Source organism: Filicampus tigris, chromosome 9 (genome assembly GCF_054856515.1).
Source record: "Filicampus tigris isolate MCC_2025a chromosome 9, RoL_Ftig_1.0, whole genome shotgun sequence".
Classification (NCBI taxonomy): domain Eukaryota; kingdom Metazoa; phylum Chordata; class Actinopteri; order Syngnathiformes; family Syngnathidae; genus Filicampus; species Filicampus tigris.
The window spans coordinates 1,720,893-1,745,770 of record NC_141225.1 but is presented as its reverse complement, the minus strand read 5'-3'; the positions used below and the strand labels follow the sequence as shown (position 1 = coordinate 1,745,770).

The window sequence follows — 24,878 nt, the reverse complement described above, 5'->3', positions numbered from 1 at the left end:
GTTTGCTACCGTTAGGTTTTGTTTTTCTCCGACAAATCTGTGCTAAGTATGCCACCTTGTAAGCTAATTACATATGAAATGTTTCTGTGCATGCGCATGTGGGGGGTGGTTTATTTCCAAGACATATTTGCTGAAATTATACTGGAGAGACTTCTCATTAGAGAATGAGTGGGCGTTGAATTAGGCATCGTGGGTAGGCTAGGCACTATAATTAATGCCCGGCTCCTGCTTTTTCTTTTATGATTAGTCACATTCCATCAGTGTCCTGTGATCAGTGAGGCTTACAAGTACAATGTATTTGTGTGTTATTTCCCTCGCCACTTCTCCACTTTGGTGTTGTTAAACCACAGATCACTTGAATTAGTATTCCAGCATTTTGCTTCACTGTAAGAATGTTGGCTGTTTGAATTTAAATTTAAAAGGTGGTAATGACTGAACTGAATGTTGATTTCCAAGAGTGCTCTATTCTGAAACCTTTTGCTCTGTCTTTTAACTCCTAATCAGTTCATAGTGGCTTGAGTTTTGGGTTCCCACTACCTCTTTTTTTGTTAAAGTTACTATATTCTTATTGTAAAAGTAAAGTATAATAACAATTGTAACATGAACTGTTCTTAATAAGTATCATACAAACCTCATTCTTCCAAATATCATAAAATATTTTATATAGTCCACCTGGTGGCACGGTGGACACCTGGTTAGCACATATGTCTCACCGTTAAGTCTTTCTCCCACATTCCAAAAACATGCATGGTAACTGAAATGCTAGAGGGGGCCACACATTTTCATCAGTGCTACTGGGGGGGCCACATAACAGTACGTAGGACGATTTACTTCCTAAGCATATGTATGAGAAAAGTGCTATTTTAAATATGGACAAAATATGCAAAACATGTGCTCTTAATAGATTTTATTTTTGATAATGCATTTTTTCAATGAATGTATAAAAGATCCACAATCCTAATCCAACAACAAAGGGTTTGAAACAAAAACAAAATAACCACATACTGCATTTTTTTCCCACTGCAAAGGGTTCTATTGCAAAGAGATTACATTAAAGGATGGCACAAAATGGCTGAACAAGAAACCAACATTAAGTGAAAGAACTATTTTTGTCCTTTATTAAAAAAAAAAAAAATCAACTCACTCATTGTAATATTATTGAGGTGATCAGTCTGAAAGTTGTATGCCGACATTGCTACATGAAATCGGCGGCTATGTTGTGGCTAGCACGTCTAACATGCACGGCATCATCCGACTGTGAATTTTTCTTAGACGAGGAAGCAAGCAGTTTTTTTAGCCCAAAACTTCAAACTTAAATAGCGAGATTAATCATATCGTCGCGTCTTCCAGGAAAAACATTATTAATCCAAGTACAACTGCTTGCGCTCTTCTTTCTCCGCTGCTCCACTCGCTTGCCATACGATGCATTCATGAACCTCGGAAGCATCACAACTCAGCAACACACAAATCTGACCACAACACAGATAACCCAATTCGTTACAATATGCTGTTGAACATTCAAAGATTTCAATGCCTAAAAAGTGTATACAATTTCATAAAGACTTTTAAAAATGTTTTCATTATGAAAAGAGTTTTAATATAGTCAGCAATAATTGTAACGGTCATTGTATATTTTTTTTTTTATCACAAAAAGTGTATACATGTACTGTAATAACAACTTGTCTTTAACTTGAATACTTATGTGTGTCATAGGCTTTTGCTGCTGAGTGTTTAAAGATTTCAGTGTCTTAATAATTTACTAAATTCAGAGATCTTTATTGTTAGTGTATTTTTTATTCTGGTGTAAATTCTTAGAATATCACCCAAATGGTTCGCGTTTATTTATTTTTTCTAAAAAATGTACCATTTACTTGTCATCTTTTCAAAATAAACATATTTTTTTTTAAAAATCTGTTTTTTGAACCAAAAATATGTTTCCAAAAAACCCGAACCAAGCCAAAATGTGATTTAGCGTACTGTGACACCCCTAGTTTTAATGTTACAGATATTCCTCAAGTAGCATTTAGCACCAACATCGCCAAGCAATTATTTGTTTGTGCAACCCGATACATGCTCACTAGTAACCAACCATACACAATAGTATTTACCCACCTGTTTCATTTCCTCGTAGAGGTGCAGGTGTCTATCTTTCACATGTTTTCCCAAATTTGTCGTGCTACTGGATTTGGTGGCGCCTTCTAGCAAGCCTTGCAGACCGGCCAGTCACAGTTTGTCGGCTTTCCCGACTCGTCAGCCTCGTACCCAAAGTAGTTCCAAACAGCACTTTTACTTTTGGGATGGTCAACTAAAACGGGTTGTGATGCTGCTGTTGCCATTTTATTTTTGATACGTTTTGATTTTGCTGGTCGGAGGTGTTCTGAGGCTTGTTGCGCAGGGATTGGCGGAAGCCGCTTCTTCTTCATCTATTTCCTGCACACTGGTGTACACAGCGACACTATTGCCGTCTTGAACGGCCGCGCGTGACAGCGTAATCAGAATGAGGCAGTGAGACTGAAAAGTATCGATACCAAAACAATTGAATATCTTCAATTGATACTACATTTCATATCGATTAATATCTAGGTATCGATTTTTTTGACAACCCTAGTAGGCAGCGCACATCCACCTCCAAACACGAAGAAGTTAATCCAACGAAGAAGAAGCCACTAAACGAACGAAGAAGAAGCAGCTAACTGAACGGAGCTCAGGGAAGGCAGAATACTCATGTTTTGTTATGTTTTGCACATTCTATAACGTACTTTTGGAACATTTGCGGTCCTTAAAGTTGAGCTTTGCGATTGGAGTTTTATTATATTTTTCTTTTTTTCTGTCTTGCATTCCTGTGTGTCAGGAACAGTTACTGGAACAGTGCCACACTTTTCAATCGTGACACCTGAAATGTCAAATGGCAACTTTGGGAAAAACTTTGAAAACACATGCCTCAGTTATTTAACTACAGTGGTACCTCAACTTACGAACGTATCTTCATACGAAATTTTCAAGTTATGAAACGCCAAAACAGGAAAATATTGCCTCTTGTACGAAAGAAATTGCAGGATACGAAAGGTAAATATACAGTATGGGCTGCTACTCGCAGCTCCGGGGTTTACTGAACGCAACATACTCATAGCTGCTGGCATCCCATTGGCTAGGAGGGACCTCTACCGTATGCGTCTATGTGTGTAGATAGACAGGTAGATAGACATATATGTGATAGATTAGGTAGCCACCCCCCCCCCCCCGCGTCACTACCCACAATGCTTCTGTATAGATCACGAAGACCCGGATGACCGCGACTACGCATGTGCACCCTTGACAGGCAACCAGCCAGTGGGGAAAAGCGTGAGACGAGGCTGTTTCAAGAGAAAAGCAATGCGCCAAATAAATAAATATATAAAACGACTCGTCGACGATCGTCGTGATTAGTCGACTAATCTTGGCAGCCCTAATTGCAACACGTATCGGATTACAAACCAAGTATCGGAATCCGTATCGGATCGGGACAAAAGTGTATCGTCCCATATGGCTGGGTGAAATTATATCACCATATGCGTGTTTCGTATTGGTCGATATTGATTATATATAGAATTTTTTTATGGTTTAAGATAAACTGCAATATCACACAACTATGCAGATCAAATTTATATCTAAATTATTAATTTTAAATATTACAAATTTAAAAATATCTGGTAATAAAATACATTTTCAAGGGGTGTACAATCTTTTTGTGTACATTGTAATGCAGTGTAATGTGCAATGTTGTTTACATCCAGCCTGGCAAGCAGAACCTACTTTCTTTCAGCACAAAAAAAAAATGGGTCTGCCCACTCTTGACTGCAGCTCAGCCGGGTTCAAAACGAACCATGCAATCAATTTACTGTGACTTATTCTTCGTGAGTAATGTCACTCTTTGGCGGTAGAAGTCCATCCTCATAACATTCAAAATGGCACGTGGGAGAGACTACTTCCCTTCCCTTCCACACATGCTTCCCACGACTTCCACAAGTCGTCACAATCTTTGCTGATTGGTTCATTCCACTGTCGGTTTGCTCAGGTTTGCTGTTGCTTGGAAATGCACCTGATGCAACTGTGAACAGACTCAATCACTGGTACAGCACTGACTCTGGATTTCCAGGCTAGTTTACATCTATGCTTCTGGCTCAAGCATTGCCCCATAGATGCTTATTTGCGGTAGACGCTATCCCCCATCGTTGATATAATTACATTAACCTTCATTCGTTGTTAATACTATGCAAGTGTAGCGAACTAATACTCTCTTGGAGTTCATACAACTGTTTTAGTTCGACTTAAACTTGTTAGCGCAGGGGTATCAAACTAATTTTTGTTGCGGGCCACATTGTAGTTATGGTTTCCTTCAGAGGGCCATTTTGACCCAAAATCCGCCCATAAACATGCAGCATTACACAAGAAATTGATGAATAACTAGTCTTGAAATCAAAGGCCAGTAAAAACTGTTTGTTCAAATATTATTACATTTATTTTAAAAGGAGTATTGGTAACAAAAATGCCTGTAATATCTCAACATTTTTAAAAGTGAAGACAATTTGCAATTTTGGTATTTTAGAAATATGAAGCTGATGCACATAAATTGCTTTCGCGAGCCACATAAAATGATGTATTGGCCTGATGTGGCCCTCAGGCCTTGAGTTTGACACCTGTGACTTAAAACAACTGAAGATGCCCCTGAATTTGTTGAACATACGGAACCCAAAAGAGTCAGGTTCTTTGGACCTTTTGTTTTTTCTTTTTTTGTATTGGCTTGGACAGAAACTAAAGACCTTTTGTATATTGTATCCTAGCAATGAGTGAACATCTTTTGCTGGGACCAACTCACTGGAGGGTACTTAAGCCCTCTTGGATTGACGATACTTAGACCTTTTTTTTCATGCAAAAAGGATGTAGTTTGTTAGTTATTGGGACAGGAATTTGAATGGGAATAAGCTTCCCACGGCCTTGTGGTCAGCAATGATTCAAAACGTATTTCAGTGATTTGAGTCCAAAGTTTATACCATGAGTTTTCTGCCAGAACTCATACTGGAAGCCAGCTTTAATCAATAGAAAAATGTAATTGAGGTTGTCTTTCTCTGTGTGTTTCAGGTTATGTGCGTAACAAATGCTGTAAGGTTAAGAGGTCGAATGCCCCTGTAAAACACCAAAGAAAGCAAATGGTGAGTTGTCAAAAATGTTTATCACACTGTTTTTCTTGAGGTTGATATGAAAATACTGTAAAGGATATTTTCTTTAATTCAAAACACAACAGTATTTGTTTTGTACTATCCCCTCATTATTTATAAAGAATTGATCTGCAGAAAGAATACCAACATAAAAGGGTGCCACTCAGTATAAATTGTAGATATTACGTAAACATATGGTATAGTTAGGGCTGTTCGATTTTGACTAACAAGAAAATCCATATTATTTTCTCTTGAACCCGATTTTACGATTTTCTTTGTAAAATAAAAAATAATGAAAAATGAAGTATTTTGAATGTCTTTTATTTAATCTTAATTTTTCTTTCTTTGAACTCAAAATGCCAGTCAATTTAACTTAATACACACAGAACAATCCATTGGGATTAACAGCATTTTATTTACACAATAGATTTCAGATCTGTTCTTGATTAAACCAATAATGAAAGAAGAAAGTGCATATACCATCTGAAACGAAATCATCAATATGAGAGAAGGTAGACAGTCAATTCTGTAAACCAAACAGTCTGTCAGCAAGTCATTTTGCCAACCATCTAATGACTAGCCTTTCACATTTGTCCCTGGTCTTACTTAAACATAAATCAATGATTAGTTTAAAACTGTCACTCAATAATACAACGTCAAGCTTAAGTACAGATGCATAGTCATGACCAGGGGTCCGTTGTAGAGGAGAAAAAAAGTGACGCCTTTCAGACGTTGAGTTACTTGCTCACGGGTTGTAGGAAGCAGAAATGCAGAGGAAACTACGGTGGCTTACATACACCAAAAATAAAAAAATCGAACGTTCCGATTTGAACGTTTTTAACATCGTTTTTTCCAGAAAATTCGGTTTCGGTTCAAAATCGCTTAATCGAGCAGCCCTAAGTATAGTATTGAGTACGGTTTCAGTTTGTGTAGTTGACTGTCCTAAGGAGTTCATTCAGGTCACTGGTTCATGTTTCAAGGGGCTTTCTCATTTCCCTTATTTGAAAATTGAATACACTAATAAGGAAAGTAAGTTCTTGTTTGATTTGTTTGTTTTGCGGAGGAAACTTAGAGAGACCAATGCCTGCTGCAAATTGTGTTTTTTATTGGATGTAAGTTATGTTTAGATTCTGCTCTTTCTTTTTTTCTTTCAATTAGATCTGCTGCCATGCCACCGTGGGTGATATGTCGTCTTCCAATGACAGCAGTGCGATCCCTGGTTTCCCTTGTGCTATTAGCGACTGGCTGGGGCCTTACCTCAAAGCCTGGGTTTGTTGTGCAAGGAGCAGACTCAGCATCTACCTTTTATCCCACCTTCATCCGGAATGACACAGAATTTGAGCATTTGGCCTTGCATCCTCAACCCAATGTGGGTCGAGTTTATGTTGGAGCTTGTGACAACTTGTTTCAGTTGAACAAATTCCTGCAGCTTGAACTCCACGATCACACTGGACCAGTCAAAGACAGCAGAGAGTGCTTGCCTCCTGTAACAGAGAGTAACTGCCCTCAAGCAAAGCTCACCAGCAACCACAACAAGCTCTTGCTGATTAACCCGTACGCCATGGAACTCATTACTTGCGGCAGTGTCAACCAAGGTATCTGCCAGAAACGAAGTCTTGATGCTGTCAACAGGGTGCTTTTCTCCACTGAGACGGCAGTGGATACCCAGTACGTAGCAGCTAATCACCCCAATGTTAGTACTGTTGGCCTCATCGTTCAATCTCATCCGCACAGGCAGCCGGTTCTTTTTGTAGGGCGGGGCTACACAAGCAGCCACCCACCTATCGCCACACGAAATTTGGACCAGGAACCCATATTTTCTTATGAGGAAACTGCGAAGTTGGCTGTGGCTGGTCGCCTCTCTGAATATGACCATCATTTTGTTGCATCCTTTGCCCACAATCATCATGTGTACTTCCTCTTCTACAGGCGAGATCTGAAGTCAAAATCACGCGAATACCGCACCTATATCTCTCGTGTATGTTTGGACGATCAAGCCTATTATTCTTATGTGGAAGTGCCCTTGACATGTCGTTCGCGGGCAGGAAAAAATTATAATCTCCTTCAAGCAGTCCAGCTGGGATTCTCCAAAGATGTCACAGTGAGTCAGGGGTCTGAGATTGTTCTTGGTGTTTTTTCGACTCGGTTGGCTTCATCAAATCGACCCAGTGAAGACTCTGCCCTGTGCATGTTTAACCTGGAAGATGTGGACCGCAGGATTAACTCCACCAGAGACCTGTGTTACACAAAGATGGGCAGAGAGTCTGGAATGGAGGCAGCCTACATTGAATATGAAGTCAAATCCAAATGTGTCAATCTGCTTGAGGTGAGTTAATCAAACAAAAATTAAAATTAAAAAGAACAAAAAGAAAGCAGTGTCATCATGCTCTCAATTGCTGAGATGTACTCTGCCATTCTTCTGCTTCTTTTAAGTGTGTGCGTGGGTGTGTGAATATATGAATATATATATATATATATATATATATATATATATATATATATATATATGTATATGTATATGTATATATATATGTATATGTATATGTATATATATATGTATATGTATATGTATATATATATATATATGTATATGTATATGTATATATATATATATATATATATATATATATATATATGTATATATGTATGTGTGTATATATATATATATGTATGTGTATATATATATATATGTATGTGTATATGTATATAGACTGTTGGACGCGGGTGAGGAGGGCGGCGGCACTAAAGAGGAGCCAAAACTCGCGCTAATATATACGGGGTCCCATCCCTAATATATATATATATATTGAATTCAGAGTTTAAAATGCAAATGTTTTGTGTATTTACAGTAGGGGCTATTTTAGCCCAAACATTAAGGACAGTTTGTTGATTTAAATTCTATTTATGTAACAACATTTGACTGAATAAAAGTGAACAATTGAAAGAGAAATACATTTCTGATACATTTGCCAATGCAATGCATGGCATTTATTAGGAATAATGTCATGAGTAATGATACCGACTCCCAGTCCAACAGGGTCTCATTCGCCATATGTTAGGTGCATTATCATGCACATAGGCGACGGCTTTATTTTCTAGTGCCCACGTACCCATCACACTCCGCAGGAGAGCAGCCAAGTTTTCAGCTGTGTGTCTTTCCTCCAAGGCGCATGACGCACACAGCTGTGGAGATGTTTTTCGTCTACATACGTTATACATGTCATAGTCATGTAAGATTCGGTGGCTATTGTCGTCCATCCGTCTGTAGTTAAGGCATTGGCCACATAGCTGACCCGCTCAAACGCTCGCAGTATCTCCTCTTTCATTTGGTTATGGCTACTAGATTTACTTGTACGTGGCCATATGGATGTGGTTTCTCGTCACTCCGGGAGAGTGGTTGTAAGCGAATTTATGCTTACAAAGCCTTGTTGTCATCTGCTGCATCAAAATACTCCCAAACGGTGCAGTTTTTTTTCGTGGTAGCTTTGACATCTTTAGAATTTACTTTTCTTCCTCAAACTTAATGTCTCTCTTGGTGCTCAGCTTGTTGACAGAGGCAGAGGCGTGAGACCAAGATGTGTGATTCTTAATGCAGCGTTTAACCGACGAGTAAACTACTAAACGTTTAATAAATATTAGACGGTTAAACGACTAGTCGCGCACATCCCTAATATATACATATGTATATATATATGTATATATATGTGTGTACATATATGTATATGTATATATATATATATATATATATATATATATATATGTATATGTATATATATATATATATATATATATATATATATATATATATATATACACAAATGTATATGTGAATGTATACAATATATATATGTATACAGTATATGTATATATTTACTTTGGCCAGCCAGTTTAAAACAAAAGTACTGTATATACTTAATTTTCATGGCGCGTGGTCCCATGGTAAACACAATGATATGTTAACTAAGGTACCTGCAAGTTGGGTCAAGTTAACTGTTGACTCTTCTTGTTCGTGAAACAACAACCAAAATGAGTCTACTTGCCTCTAAAGTAGATTACTATGATGTTGCTTACTTGAATATCTGTGTAGTTTGGAATGCCCATATGCTAATGCTAGTAAGTGTCCCAAAAAACAACTGAGGTGAGTCTAAACTAGATTGACCTTTTTGCTAACATGAAAGTACTACTTCATGCCAGGTGAACATCTTGGTCTGGATTGCACACCTTCCTCTGTCCTCACATTAATAATGTAGAACAGCTCTAGCCAGTCATCCCATTACAAAAATGCTGGAGGGGAGCTGCTCCTGCATCAGTGTAATTGAATAGAAATGATGGACCTTGAGCATTGTAATTGAAGTTGAGAGCAACATCTAACAAGACTGGACAAGGATAGATAAATCCAGACCACACACACCGTCTTATAAGAATTACATTCAGCAATAGTGATGGTGAAACATAGTGAGTCACACGATACAAAGGAGAAACAACTTCAGCATTTCAATTAGTAGTGTACTGTGAGCCCTATTCTGAACAAGAAGAGTTCTTTTTTTTTTTTTCCGTATGAAATGGTATAGCAACACAATGTTATCCTCTGGTATTATCTCAATGTATCTATTGCTCCGACAAGACATTTCAAGATTGTGAAAAGCGTGTGGCGCTTTATATTTATAGACTACGCTAAAACTGTTACTAATATTTACTAATACTAATATTTATTGTGGTTATGACTAACTATGGCTGTGTTAGTGTAGGTAAGTGACAGACTACAGAGGGTTCAGAGTTACGGATATACAAATTTGTGGTACGCACTACCAAAGGAACAGAACTTTGTCATACACCTAGACAGGACATCCTCTATTTATTGAAAAAAAAAATGTTCGAAACCAATGTTAGAATTTGGAATAGATCAATTACAGAGCGGATGAATGGTACAATATGAAATAACGTATATTCAAAGTGCTGAGAGAGCTACAGTAAAGTTTGAAAACAGATTTTCAGAGTGATTGAATTGTGATTAAAGTGGTTAAAAAAACATACTTGTCTATCTCTGCTGTATTCATTACTGTACAGGTCTTCTTGGCACTCTGCATTATTTTTATAACTGTGGGTGATCAGTATTCCACATAACTGGACACTTAAAGTGCTCAAGAACAAAAGGCATCATTTGCACACTTGTGCTGTATCATAATTACTGGACTACTGGTCACTTTAAATTGCATGACTATTCTCTGCATCATCTTTGCACAGCTGTCAGTGTTACTACCGCACTAATGGTCCACTTCATTGCTTAACGACGCTCTGTCTTAGGTGTTACGTTTTAAATATTCATCTTTGTTATAATTGATTGTTGCTGTAATACTAGAGTGGTTCAAAGTAACTAAGACAAATTCCTTGTGATTTTTTTAACATACTTGGCCAATAAAGATGATTCAGATTCTGGTTCAATTTAAAATTTGTATTGACAGACCTCATCAACATACTGTGCACATTTTGGTATAGCAAGAGCTCTTTTGTGCGTTGCATGGTTCACATCAGAACTATGACAGAATAGTGAACTCAAAACTGGTGTGTGGGTTTATAGGGCCGGGCAGCTTTAACCAATACTTGTAATCTAGTCACATTGATTGGACTGTCGGTGGGCTGACTCTTGACTCCAATTAACTCTCAAAGAAGGCAATCGACTATTCACATATATTTTCCACAATGCGCTGTGAATGTTTGTGAATGTTTGCAAGTATGTCCAATGAATCAGTGGTCCCCAACCTCCGAGCCGCTTTGGAATGGGCCGCACATATGAAAGAAAAAAACTAAAAGCAAAACTTCAAGTGCATCCGGAAAATTATTGTATTTTGAAAAGTTACTGGATACTCAACTGTACATACTCTTTGAGCCATTATTTCATGTAATGTTGCAGTGACCCTTGAGTGACTGACTATATCTTGTCGTTTAGAACACTCTCGATAGGTACCCTTGCGGCTCTGATCACACACCCAGCCCCATGGGTAGTCGCATTGCCATAGAAGCTGAAACCATTTTGGATAGCCCCTCTGCTCGACTCACAGCTGTTGCAGTGAGCATGAGGACGGGGCATACGATTGCATTCTTGGGAGACTCCAAGGGGAACCTGCACAAGGTAAATCTTCACACGCATCTTTCCCCTTAACATTTTGACATAAACACATTCACACAAACATATTTTGATGTTGAGATTGTGTTATGTTTCTTGGAGAGCCAAAGTTGTGATACGCAGGACGGTATGGACGGCAGTCCTATCTGCAATACTTATTTTGTATCTTTATGGGTTCTTTTCTCACGTACTAAACTCTCTGACTAGTCAAGAAGTTGAAAAACAAAAAGCCAAATTTAGTGTGTGCAAGCAGAAGCTTTCAAGCTGAAAGTGCCTCTGCAATTCAGGGGTGACTGAATTGAGTGGGTTGACTCAATCAGATCATCTATCCATTTCCTTTTGCTTAACTGGGGTGGAATCGCGGGGCCAGCAGCTTAGCAAGGAAGCCCAGACTTCCCTCTCACCAGCCACTTCATCCAGCTTTTCAGGGGGAATCCCAAGGCGTTCCGAAGCCAGCCAACAGGCATAGTCTTTCCAGCGTGTCCTGGATCGGCCTCGGGGCCTCTTCCCCGTGGGATGTGCCTGGTATACATCACTCCTGAGTCGTCCAAGAGGCATCCTAACCAGTGTTGTTTTCGTCAACGATGACAATGACGAAAATATTTTGTTAACGCCCCTTTTTTTCATGACGATAACGAGACCATGACGAGCTAAACGTGGCTCTTTGATGACGAAAACATGACGTGACGTACATGAATTTTTGGTGACGAGACGAGACAGGCCGAAATTGTTAGCGTGTGGTCCCGTCAGAGGTTCAAAATTTATGGCATCCCTTCCTATTGTACAAGTAATCTGTCTTTCAAAAAAATTGCAATGCTGGTGCAACCTATCCTCGTTTGGGCATGCCCACCGCCGGGACAGAACGCGGGGGGCGCACACAAGGCAAACGCATCGCACACACCAGCACAACAAAACACGAAGAGGTCTGCGGTCATTCGTCTCGGCTCACGCACACTGACACGCTTTCCTTTGACGGACTATGGCGACAGTGACAGAAAATGGGCTTGGTGGTCGGAAACGAAGGAAAGATATGCACATACTTTGTGTACAACCCAGCAGAAAGAACAACACGATGCATTGTAGACAGCGGCAACGGTGAATGTGGCCACAAACTAGGTGGAAAGAATGACAAGTCTCTAGCGACATCTGAGGGCTCACCACGCTGATATTTTGTCCCAACTCGTCCTGTTAACATATACAGTGATTCCTCGCTACTTCTCGCCTCAACTTTCGCGCCCTCGGTGCATCGCTAATTTTTCAGAAGCATTCATAACAAATTTAAAATGAAACACAGCCATATCGGGAGCTATATTGCAGAAAGACGCATTGTTTCAAAGATATGACTTGACTCGGAGGCTTTGTACATACCCGCAGGCACTCTTAAAAGGCGGTGACTGGTTCCCAGCGCGAGATCGACCAACGAGAGAACAAGTGGATGTACTTTCTTCCACACACTGTACTGTGCGTGAGCTGACTGCGCATCATCGCAGCCTCTCTCTTCGTCTCGTCCACTATTCAAATGTGCCGTTGATTTAGTCAGAGTCAAGCCGGCTACTTTCTCCTCCATATTTGTAATGATGTGTTTGCTCTAATAAAGTTTTGTAAAAATCGGATAGTACAGTACAACAGCTGTGTTTATAAGTCGTGAGCGCAGCGCAGCACGCTCTCGGCCTGCCAGCGGCACAAACGACTTAGACATCGCCAAATAATGTGTTTGTTAGTTTTGTCTTAGGTTGTCTTAAAACAGCTTACCTTAACTACAATCCCGCATTGCATTTTATTCAAAGGACTTAATTGATGTTATTGTGCAAAGACAAAGTTAATGCATGATCCCCCCGGCGGCCATGCGTCTTCTTCGTTTTTTAATGAAGTAGGAGGAGAAGAAAAAGAAGAAGAAGCGTCCGCTTTTACTTTCATTTTTCACGACGACGACAAGCGTTTTAAAGTGCAGGATTCGATAAATTACACTATGGCATTCTAGTTAAGGTAAGTCAATTTTATGGTTAAAATTAAAACGTTAACGTAGTTTTTAGCGAACGTTTCGTCGTGATCGTCAGCTGCCGTGGTTGAAGCTGTCTACAGCTTGGTATTTATATTCTTCATTTTGCATTTTAATAGTTAAATTGATTGTTTAACAAGTATTTATAAGTGTGGGAACCATGTCGGAGTTCACAACAGCGTAACAGTGGTGCAAATCCCCCCCAAAATAAAACTGTTCAATAAATATCATATAAAATAATAATCATAATAATAATAATAAATCCGACGCTACTTTGTGTTTTTTCACCTATCGCGCCAGGTTCTGTCCCCCCATTAACCGCGATGAATGAGGGATCAATGTACTGTATACATTTACTTGCACTCTGTTATTCAACAATCGGCTTGTGATCAATTTCATTGTGCTTGAAGATTTCCACGTAACTCGTGGCGCAAATGGTCTGACTTAGGGCATAAGTTATTTTGGTTGAGCTAACATCGAGGCTAAGGTCAATTCATTCGGTTGTTGTGTGTAAAGTCAAATATTAAAAGTAGATTAAGGCAGTGGTCCCCAACCAATTTTCTACCACGGACCGGTTGGTCCGCCTTGGTGTGTGTGTGTGTGTGTGTGTGTGTGTGTGTGGGGGTGTGTGCACGCATGTGCGTGTTTGTGTGTGTGTGTGTGGGGGGGGGGGGTGCGCGTGTGTGTGCGTGTGTGTGTGTGTGGGTGTGTGTGTGTACAATAATAAACGCGAATCCACAGGTTTTTTTATTTCACCAATATTGAATGACTTTTTAGCCTTAGCAATGCGGTTAGCCGCCAAAGTACTTACCGGTACATTTTTTGACGAATCAGTTAAAAAATGTATGCCTTTTAGGGCTGTCCCAAACGATTATTTTTCTCCCGATTAATCTATCGACTATTTTTACAATAAGTCGATTAGTCCAACTATTCATTTTTCGACTAATCTAATTAAAAAAAAAAAAAAACACTTCTGAAAGCTTATTTAAATTCTTTGTTTATTAAAGTAAAAAAAAAACTCTATTAGGAAGGCATCAGGACGTGTGAACATGAATGAGGTATTTATCGATACATAACGATGAAGCAATGTGTGCGTGCCAGGGGCGCCCAGAACGTGGCTAATGGGTGGGCCTGGAAAAATCAGGGTGGGCCTGAATATTTCTCTCACTGAACACAATCCTCCTGTCCCAACACAATCCTCCTGTCCCGACACATCGTATATTCAAATAAAATGACAAACTGAATAATATGAAGTTCAGATCTTCCTTAGACAACCACAATTATGCCATTCTTAATAGTCAATAAAATGAAAAAAATAAAAACAACAAAACACAAATTCAAAAATAATTTTGTAATTTACAAAAAAATTGAAAGTATTTTTTTCATGAATCTCACAGGGTAGATTGAGCAGTCTGTCAAACTGGGCGGGGCCTGTGCGCACCCAATCCCACCCATAGCTCCCCCCCTGGTGCGTGCATGTGTGAACAGCCCAAGTAAAACAATTAACAAAAATAAATAACTAAAAAATAAATATCAGTTTGCTTAAACCTGAAACAGATAAAGCAGTGCATACTTAAATATTATAACAATGAAAAAGCACACATTATATATTAGTACAGTCACGGACTATGGTTAGCAGGCCAGTGTTTCCTCTAGGTTTTTTTTTGTTGTTGTTGTTTGTTTAAGCAGCAGAAACAGGACATCATCCTAAATACGGTCCCCATGCTGTGCTGTGCCCAGTGCCCACAGAGAGCTTTCCAGAGCAGATAACTGATGGCGCGTGTTTATAGATACATAAAGCAGCGGAACTAACGTAACATTACCTACAAGCACCAGCACAATTTGACTGGAGTGGAATAGCTCCGTGAACGCCAACTCAGCTTTACTGAGGGTGCAGTCGACCAACTCGCTCGACCTTTCTTTGAAGTATGTCCATACTTTGGACGTTTTTGTCCGCTTTTTTAGCAGTACGCGCGTTGTTGGCAACTGATGCAATGCACGTGTTGACGTATTTACGTCATCGACACTCAAGCGTACATACGTTCCGACGTACGTCATTGACACTTGACGTCGACAGTATGTTGTGCGTCCCGACGTATTTACACCATCAGCCACGTCGACTATGCCGACTAGTCGGGACAGCTCTAATTCCTTTATGTACGTAATGTATGAACGAAACATTCATTCATTCATTCATTCATTATCCATACCGCTTATCCTCACAAGGGTCGCGGGCGTGCTGGAGCCTATACCAGCTGTCTGTTGGGCAGTAGGCGGGGGACACCCTGAATTGGTTGCCAGCCAATCGTAGGGCACACAGAGACAAACATCCGCACTCACAATCACACCTAGGGGCAATTTAGACAGTCCAATCAACTCACCATGCATGTTTTTGGAATGTGGGATGAAACCGGAGTACCCGGAGGAAACCCACGCAGGCACGGGGAGAACAAGCAAACTCCACACAGGGAGGCCGGAGCCGGGATCAAACCCACGACCTCTGAACTGTGAGGTGGACGTGCTAACCAGTCGACCACCGTGCCGCCATGTACGAAACATTGTATGCCTATTTTTAACTAAAACGAACTAAAACCTTTTTGAATTTCCGTCGACTAAATTTAGGGAAACTAGATTAAAACATTTTTGGGGAGTTTTCGTCGACTAAAACTGGACTAAAACCTTTTTAAGTATTTGTCGACTAAAACTAGACTTAAACTATCACTAATAGGAATGACTAAATGTGACGAAAACTAAAATGCCTGCCAAAAACAACACTGATCCTAGCTAAATGCCCTATCTGGTTACTCTTGATGTGGAAGAGCAGCAGCTCATCTGTGAAGCTCACTCAATCTCTAAGGGAGAGCCTGGACACCCATCCATCCATCCATTATTTGCCGCTAATCCGAGGTTGGGTTGCGGCGGCAGCAGCTTCAGCAGGGAAGCCCAGTCTTCCCTCTCCCCAGCCTCGTCTTCCAGCTCTTTCGGAGGGATCTCAAGGCGTTCCTAGGCAAGCCGGGAGACATAGTCTCTCCAGCGTGTCCTGGGTCGTCCTCGGGGCCTGCTGCCGGTGGGACATGCCAGAACACCTCACCATGGAGGCATCCAGGAGGCATCCTAATCAAATGCCCGAGCCACCTCAACTGGCTCCTCTCAACGCGTAGGAGCAGAAGCTCGACTCTGAGTCCCTCCCGATGGCCGTACTTCTCACCCTATCTCTAAGAGAAAGCCCGGACACCCTGCGAAGCAAACCCATTGCTCCCGCTTGTATCCGAGCTCTTACAAGACCCACTTGATACTTGAACACCTCCACTTGGGCCAGAATCTCATCCCCGACCTGGAGAGGGCACGCCACCCTTTTTCGACTGAGGACTGGTCTCAGATTTGGAGGTGCTGATTTTCATTCCGACCGCTTCACACTTGGCTGCAAACCGCTCCAGTGAGAGTTGGAGATCGCGGCTTGAATAAGCCAACAGCACCACATCATCTGCAAAAAGAAGAGTTGCAATACCGAGGCCACCAAACCGAACCCCCTCGACACCTCGGCTGTGCCTAGAAATTCTTTCCATAAAAGTTATGAACAGAATCGGTGACAGAGGGTAGCCTTGGCGGAGTCCAACCCACCTCGGAAATGAATCCGACTTACTGCCGGCAATGCGGACCAAACTCTGACATCGGTGGTACAGAGACCGAACAGCCCTTATCAGGGGGCTCGGTACCCTGTACTCCCGAAGCACTCCCCTCAGAATTCCCAGAGGGACACAGTCAAATGCCTTCTCCAAGTCCACAATACACATGTAGACTGGTTGGGCGAACTCCCATGCACCCTCGAGGACCCCGGGACGTGGGCAAAGTTCTGCCGGAGGTGGGAGTTGAAAGCCCTTCTGAAATTCTGCCAGACGTTCCCAGCAAACCCTCACAATACGTTTGGGTCTACCAGGTCAGACCGGCATCTTCTCCCACCATCGACTACAAAGTCGATCATCGAACTACGGCCTGGGGTGTCCTGGTGCCAAGTGCACATATGGACATCCTTATGTTTGAACATGGTGTTCATTATGGACAATCCACGACAAGCACAGAAGTCCAGTAACAGAACACCACTCGGGTTCAGATTGGGGGGGGGGCGTTCCTTTTAATCACACCTTTCCAGGTCTCACTGTCATTGCCCATGTGAGCATTGAAGTCCCCAGCAGATAGATGGAGTCCCCTGGGGGTCTCCAGCACACCCTCCAAGGACTCCAAAAAGCGTGGGTACTCTGAACTGCTGTTTGGTGTTTAAGCACAAACAACAGTCCGGACCTGTCCAACAACCCTAAGGCGGAGGGAGGCTACCCTCTCGTCTACCGGAGTAAACCCCCATGTACAGGCGCCAAGCCGGGGGGCAATCCAATCCATGGCTAACGGATTTAAAATGTTAAATGTACATGACTGTTTACTGACAAAACGCATTGTAAATTGCCAATTTTCCTGCTTATGTGATTGGCTGGCGACTAGTTCATGGTGTACCCTGCCTCTTGCCTAATGACAGCTGTGATAAACTCCAGAACACCCGCCACCCATGTGAGGATAAGTGGTTCAGAGAATAGATAGATGGTGATTATTGTATATTCATAACTGAATAGGATATTAATCTACAGGTAAATAATTTTTCAGCATTCGCATGAAGCATATAATACCAGTTTTCTCCTGCAGCAAGAGAATGTTTATTTCCCTCAGATAATCAAGTCTGTCTGTGTTCGCCGTTTTTCTATTCTTCCACTACGATACTACTCCATCTCTTTAAATTATGTCATTAAATAAACTCATGTGAATCTGCCCAGGAATTATAGCAGTTCAGATTGTGGTAGCCCTGATTTTTAAAAGAGATGTGGTGAACTGACCTCACAGATGAGTACAAACAGGTAATTTATGCTTAGTGTTCTTCTGGGTTCAGAGGGAGTTCAGGGTGAGGCACAAGGAGACAAAAGGTGTGTCATGTTGCGGATCTTGGTGAAACATCATTAAAGTGGTTGAGAAGCATGAAAAAAATGGTTTGTAATAGTTGCCGTAATGACAAAATGTCATCTTATTTACATTTTCAATTTTCATTGTGCTGTTCCTTACATTTCACTGCAGCACTGTCACTTAAGAGTATTTTTTCCTCTGTACTATGTACAGGCCGAAATGAGTATTTCTCATATTTTTTATGTAGATGTAGGTTGGTGTGTATATACATGTGTATATACACATGTTACTGCGTATATTTACATAGGTTTGATCCTAAATGTTTGCCGTCAATGTTATACATTAATGGCCACATTATGCCGCCGCCCCTGTGTGACCTATATCTTTGCTGCTGTAACAATGAAAATTTCCCCACTGTGGGATCAATAAAGGCATTCTTATCTTCTTATCTTATCTTATCTTATTAATTAAACAGTATATGATTTGGGCCTGAAAGCCATTCACACACTGAGCGGAGCAACGATGTTTTTGGAAACCATTAGCTAGATCAGAAATGTACTTTTTTTTTTTTGCAGTTTGCATGTTTGCAGACACATGGCCCTCTGTGTCATTTTGTGGTGTGTGGTTGAGACCCCTGTCCAAGCAGCAGTAGTACAATGGCACCCATTCACATGATTACATCACTCAGAGGTTGCAAAGCACCCATTCCTCAGCATGGCCAGCCAGCAGAGCTCCACACTCTTGTTGTGCATACCCACAGTTGACTGGTAGAAGCATCCACTTCCTAACTGAAAGCCACATTCAGAATGGTGTGAAGTTGAGTAGAAGACAGCAGAACCTAGCAATGTAATGGATTTTTAGACCATGATGCCTCACTACGCCACCAGTGATTCCAGTTATTTGCAGTCATGAACAATTAGCAAAGTAGAGTGTTTAAATACTGGGAACTTGTTATGGCCCTGCAATGAAAATTAGTCAGTGGGTGCCCAGTCAGTCTGGCTTATTGGTAAACACTCATGTCACTGACTACGTTCACATGCAATCACCTTTTTGAAACCCGAATATTGGCAATATTCAGGTTTTTAAAGGCTATGTAAACACATGCTATGCTCTATCCGCAAGGAATCTAGGTATTTGTAGTACAGGAAGTACTTGAGTGCACCTCATTCCCGCCATAGTGAGCCGACCTGAAAACATTCATTTCCCTGCGGCGGTATTTTCTGTCTCTACGGCAAAAATCACACTAGCCGGGAATACACAAGCAGAGGTGAACAATCATTGCGAGACTAAGATGCAGCACAGCGGCACACTTTTGGAGCGAGGAGAAACTGTCTGCTTTATTCCTGTGGTGAGTGACATGAATATAATATTTATTGACGTTAGAAAGTAAGCAGAAATGGTGTCTATCTGCGTCATGACATCCGTGCGTTGCAGTTTAAATCGGGTTATTCAAATTTGGGGGTAACTATCAACGTGAACAGGTTATTCCGAAGGTTTCAGTAATCTGAATTTTGATTTTAACCCGAATTCTGACTGACTGCATGTAAACGTAGTCACTATGTGCATACTGTAGGTAGCTTCCTGTCAGATAAACGTAATTTGCTGTGATTGTTGAGACAATTCCAGATAATAAAAGTACAAATTGAGATTATGCTTGCGTCAAAGAGAGAAAAATAAAGTCTTCATTATACGGTTTTGTTTTGTTTTGTTTTAGGTCAGCCCAGTGCAGAAAGGGTGCTTTAAAGAATGCCGTTTTGGATGAGGATCTTATTTATTACTCAAAACCCTCCTGTGTCAAAATGTTTTATTTTTGCCAACAAAATATTCTTCAAGTCTCATTAAGGCTGGGCTGAAACGTGACTGAATGACTGAAAAGTATATCATGTATAACTATTTCATATTTGTCTATCTATATATATTGAATTTTAATTTTCAGTTTTTTTAGTTTTTTTACTTTTGAAAATAAGGACTGAAGAAAAATAGCTGAATGTAGGTTATTTTATTCAACATAATACTATACTTTAATAGCTTTAATAAGAGGTCAACGCAACTATGAAAGTGTGAAATAAATTGGTCAGTGTAAAAATTAAAAAAAATTGTTTTTAATATAATCTTCTTAGTAGAGGTGGGGGATATGGATGAAAAATGTTTCACAATATAAGTATTTCACATCAGTCAATATTGATAATTATAATTTTTTTTAACCTATTTAAAAAATGTTTTACCATATTTTCCGGACTATAAGACGCAGCTTTATATAAGACACACCCATTCAATTTTTTCTAAATATTGAAAAAAAAAAAAAAAAAAAAAAAAAAAAAAAACATATAAGCCGCACCTATATATAAGCCGCACCTATGTTGAAAAATTAGATATTTATTGCATTTACTGAACGATTTTGAACTGTAAATGTACATGTATGAACCTGAACAGATTCTTTCCTAACTGTGCTGATTAAAACGGAACAGAACCAAGAGAAAATAAAGTAGTTATCTTTATTTTACTGCCCGCTGCCACTCCAGCTTGTCAGTTAACGTTCTTTTATTGCTGTATTTCCGCATACCGCCCAATGCAACGCCTAGTGCTTAACCTACTGCATAGCGCCCTCGCCTGTTGAACTCCTCCACCTGCAGTCACATCCTGTTAATGGCAATTTTATTGTCATGTCATCTTCCAAACCGCTTATCCTGTACAGGGTCGCGGGGAATTGCTGGAGCCTATCCCATCCGACAATGGGCGAAAGGCAGACTACACCCCAAACTGGTCGCCAGCCAGTCGCAGGGCACACACAGACACCGTCACTGAGCGGGAATCGATCCCACGCTGCCCGCACACAACTCAGGCGTGTGTACCACTACACTATCAGTGCTCCCAATTTTATTGTATTGTACTGTATTGTAATTTACGGAGCCCCTAAGGTGACATGGAAGTAAAAAAATAACAACTTTCCGTTCCCTCGCAAAGATTTGCGTTCCCTCGCAAAAATTGCGAGATAACGCAAAGCCTGTGCACACCCAGGCCCACCCAGGGCTCCGCCCCTGCTCGGGTTTCCTCCGATATTTGAAGCGGATATCAATATGCGTAAATAAAGGAAAAAAAAATCGGTATATAATTTTAGAATAATAAAAACTCCAGCTTTTCACTGTTTATATGACTTTAGGCACATGTTTATTAAACAGATTTTGTAATGTGCAATCTGTTAAAGTTTTTTTTTATATCTTAGAAAATTGGACATCTTAGTTTTAAAATTCTAATATGTACAGGGAGCTCCCAAGCTCAGCAGCATTTCTTATAAAGTTAAATGAAAACATACAATTACAGTATTTTCCGGACTATAAGTCACATTTTTTTTTTTAATTCATAGTTTGGCCGGGGGTGCAATTTTATACTCTGGAGCGACTTATGTGTGAAATTATTAACACATTATTACTTGCATGGCTTGTTAGTGCTGACTTGTATTTATGATGTTTTGCCTCCCTCTGCAGGCGCTTTAGCGCTAAAGCGCCTGCAGAGGGAGACAAAACATCATAAATACAAATACATCATAAATACAAGTCAGCACTAACAAGCCATGACAATTACTTCTATATCATTTTTCGTTATTGTAACCCACATAAAGAAACACAAGATACATCCTAAAAGCTATTAAAATGCATGAATAATTTAAACGGTTAAAGTCTAATGTTTTGTTATTAAAATGGTATGATAAAAAGAAAATTTGACTGTTAAGGCCTTGCTAGTCGAGGAAGCCAGCTTATCCAAACAGCTAAACATTCACAAACAAACGCCACAGATTCTAGATGTGCAGAGAAGTTGCCTGTTTATATTGTGAAACTGCACAAGAAACAGAAAATACTATCTATCTATGCATTACATATACATGTTTATATACACATAGCTACTGCGTATATTTACATAGGTTTGATCCTGAATGTTTGCCGTTAATGTTATACATTAATGGCTACATTATGCCGCTATCTCTGTGTGACCTATATCCTTGCTGTTGTAAGGCTGAAAATGTCCCCACTGTGGGATCAATAAAGGCCTTCTTATTCTTATTATTATTTCATAGACATGAACAAGATGGTCCTTTGCTCACGATTAGCGATCACGATTAGCATTAGCGTTAGCGATTAGTATGTTCAGTCAACAACCTACAATCATTCACAATTCAGCTCGTATATAAATGTCACTACACACAATTGTCTAAGTTAGTTTCAGACTATGGTTGAACAAGAACGAACCACAAACAGGCAGACATGCTAACAATTAGCAATCGCTATTAGCATTAGCGACAGCAGTTGCCTGCCTCTGGCTGTGGTATTGCATCATGCAGCCACACACGTACAAGAAGCTGAGATCAGAGGAGACGAAGACATAATTACGACCGAATGCATAAGTACTTTTGGAGACTTGGAAACATTCTACATTGTCGGGGATAAATAAAATACTTATTTAATCGATTTACAACCGTTTTGGTGAGGTTAAAGTTATCGTACAGTAACTTTCTTGTATGCTACATGTGTGAATGTTAGCTAAATGTTACCATCGTAGCTTGGTGGAAATGAGGTGTGCTAAGCGCACAATTTCCTCCCAAAATGCGACTTATACTCCAGTGCAACTTATATATGTTTTTTTCCTCTTTATTATGCATTTTATGGCTGGTGCGACTTGTACTCTGGAGCGACTTGTACTCCGGAGCGACATCATGATTACCAGTGTTGCCACACTTTACTGATTACTTGCTTTCAAAAGTAACTTGGATACTTGACGGATTACTTGATTGCAAAAGTAAATTAGATTTCAAGTTACTTTACATTCAACAGATCTCTACAACCCTGCTTAAGGTAAAAATGACACCCGTTTTGCAACTTAATTGGAAGTGCATTTTTATTTCATTCAATGCCATTGACGAATGTACGTGTATTTTTATGGTCCAGCCATTCAATCCCAGGAATTTATTTATATTTTTTTCAAATTTTTTCAAACATTAGGGAAAAGGATGGTCTGAAAATGTCAGGCAGTTAATGAGTTAACAGTGACATTTAAGAATATAGTGTTTTTATTAACCTTAAAATTAAAGACAACCTTTTGACTGACCATAATTATTTTAATTTCAAAAAAGTATTTTCTCGAGTTCACTTAACATAAATGGGCTACTTCTTTATTATAAAAAAAAGACAGTGTTCTAAACTTCACTGAACATCAATCCAGTTTAAAATAAAATACAAAGTCAGTCTTTCTCACTTGACATATTTTCTATTAATGTTGTAATGGCAAAACTACACATTTATAATGTACCGTATTTTCCACACTATAAGGCATACCTTTATATAAACCGCACCCACTCTATTAAAAAAAATAATAATAATGAAAAAAACCCATATGTAAGCCGCACTTTTATGTAAGCCGCAGCTATCTATGTTGAAAAATAGGCCCGTGCACGGCTCGTCATCGCTGATGTCGCTACCGGGGTAGTATATTGGGAGCGCACTGGAGGCCACGAGACTACTGTTGTTACACGCAAGACGAACTGTGTCGCTGTGTTTCTTGCTTGATTTAGACGGCCAAAACATATAAACATGGTGAACCTTTGCTGTGTTAGGGGGTGCAGCAATGCCACCCATGATCGCAAAGGAAGAAAATTTAACAACGGACTGAGTTTTTATAAAATATCCGGCGCACACAAAGGAGGAAGTGGGTCCGGTTTGTAGCTCCACTCAGTATTGGAAATTCTGTAGCGGCTTATAGTACGTGAAAATATCCGGCGCACACAAAGGAGGAAGTAGGTCCGGTCCGGTTTGTAGCTCCACTCAGTATTGGAAATTCTGTAGCGGCTTATAGTCCAGAAAATGTCTGAGTCCTGAGCAGTTGTGATGTCATTTTCAATCAACAGAAGTGACAAAATGCCCGCAACCAGAGCTGGCTAAAAACAGGTGGATTAACGTTTATTCCACAAATGCAATCTTTATCAGAATGCCTTGTTTCAATTAATGGGTTTGCCTAGAACCTATTATTAAAAAAAAATATGTTGGGTTGACTCCTCTTTAAGTAGCTAAGAACACATTGAGCAAATTATTTGAGATTTTATTTTGTTTTATTTGTCATATTGTTCACTATTATTGTTCTTTTAATTTATTTATTTATTGCCAGGTGTTCACATATGATGTCATTGATAATTGAGAATTTAGAATGTAGCATCATTTGAAATGCAACCCTACTTTTTACTTGAGCAAAAGTGAATATAAGGCTCAATATTTAGGTGAGAAACCTTTTGCTTGCATTAAAGGGACACTTAGGTGAGCTTCACATTGGCACTTATATAATAGGTTTGCATGTAAAAATGACATGAGTACTAAAATGCCCACCTCAAAAGACTCTGTAGTGATTTAAGGTCTTTTTTTAAATTTGGTTTACGACAAATTTCCACGCCCTTGTGTTATGTTTTCGGTCAGAGCGGTCTACGTCACGCGAGGAAGGCATGCTTGGTAATATTGCTCGCTTTGTCAGTTCTGTTGTCTAAAACGGTGAACGATCGCCACCAAAATGCAAATGCACATTACTACTCTTGTCCACTTCAAACTGTGAAAGTATAAAAGTGTTCTGAACAATAGTT

The 24,878-nt window shown here is 39.9% G+C and overlaps 1 protein-coding gene across 1 annotated transcript in view; it reads left to right on the top strand.

Annotated features, from left to right (window-relative positions):
- The window catches only part of plxnb1b (plexin b1b), a 167,441-nt gene that overhangs the window by 60,245 nt on the left and 82,318 nt on the right, over positions 1 to 24,878 (top strand). Inside the window, exons 2-4 of the mRNA XM_086039802.1 lie at positions 5,119 to 5,189; positions 6,354 to 7,521; positions 11,143 to 11,325. Coding sequence (XP_085895928.1) covers positions 6,364 to 7,521; positions 11,143 to 11,325 — 1,341 coding nt within the window. The 5' untranslated portion in view covers positions 5,119 to 5,189; positions 6,354 to 6,363. The remainder of the gene's footprint in view (positions 1 to 5,118; positions 5,190 to 6,353; positions 7,522 to 11,142; positions 11,326 to 24,878) is intronic.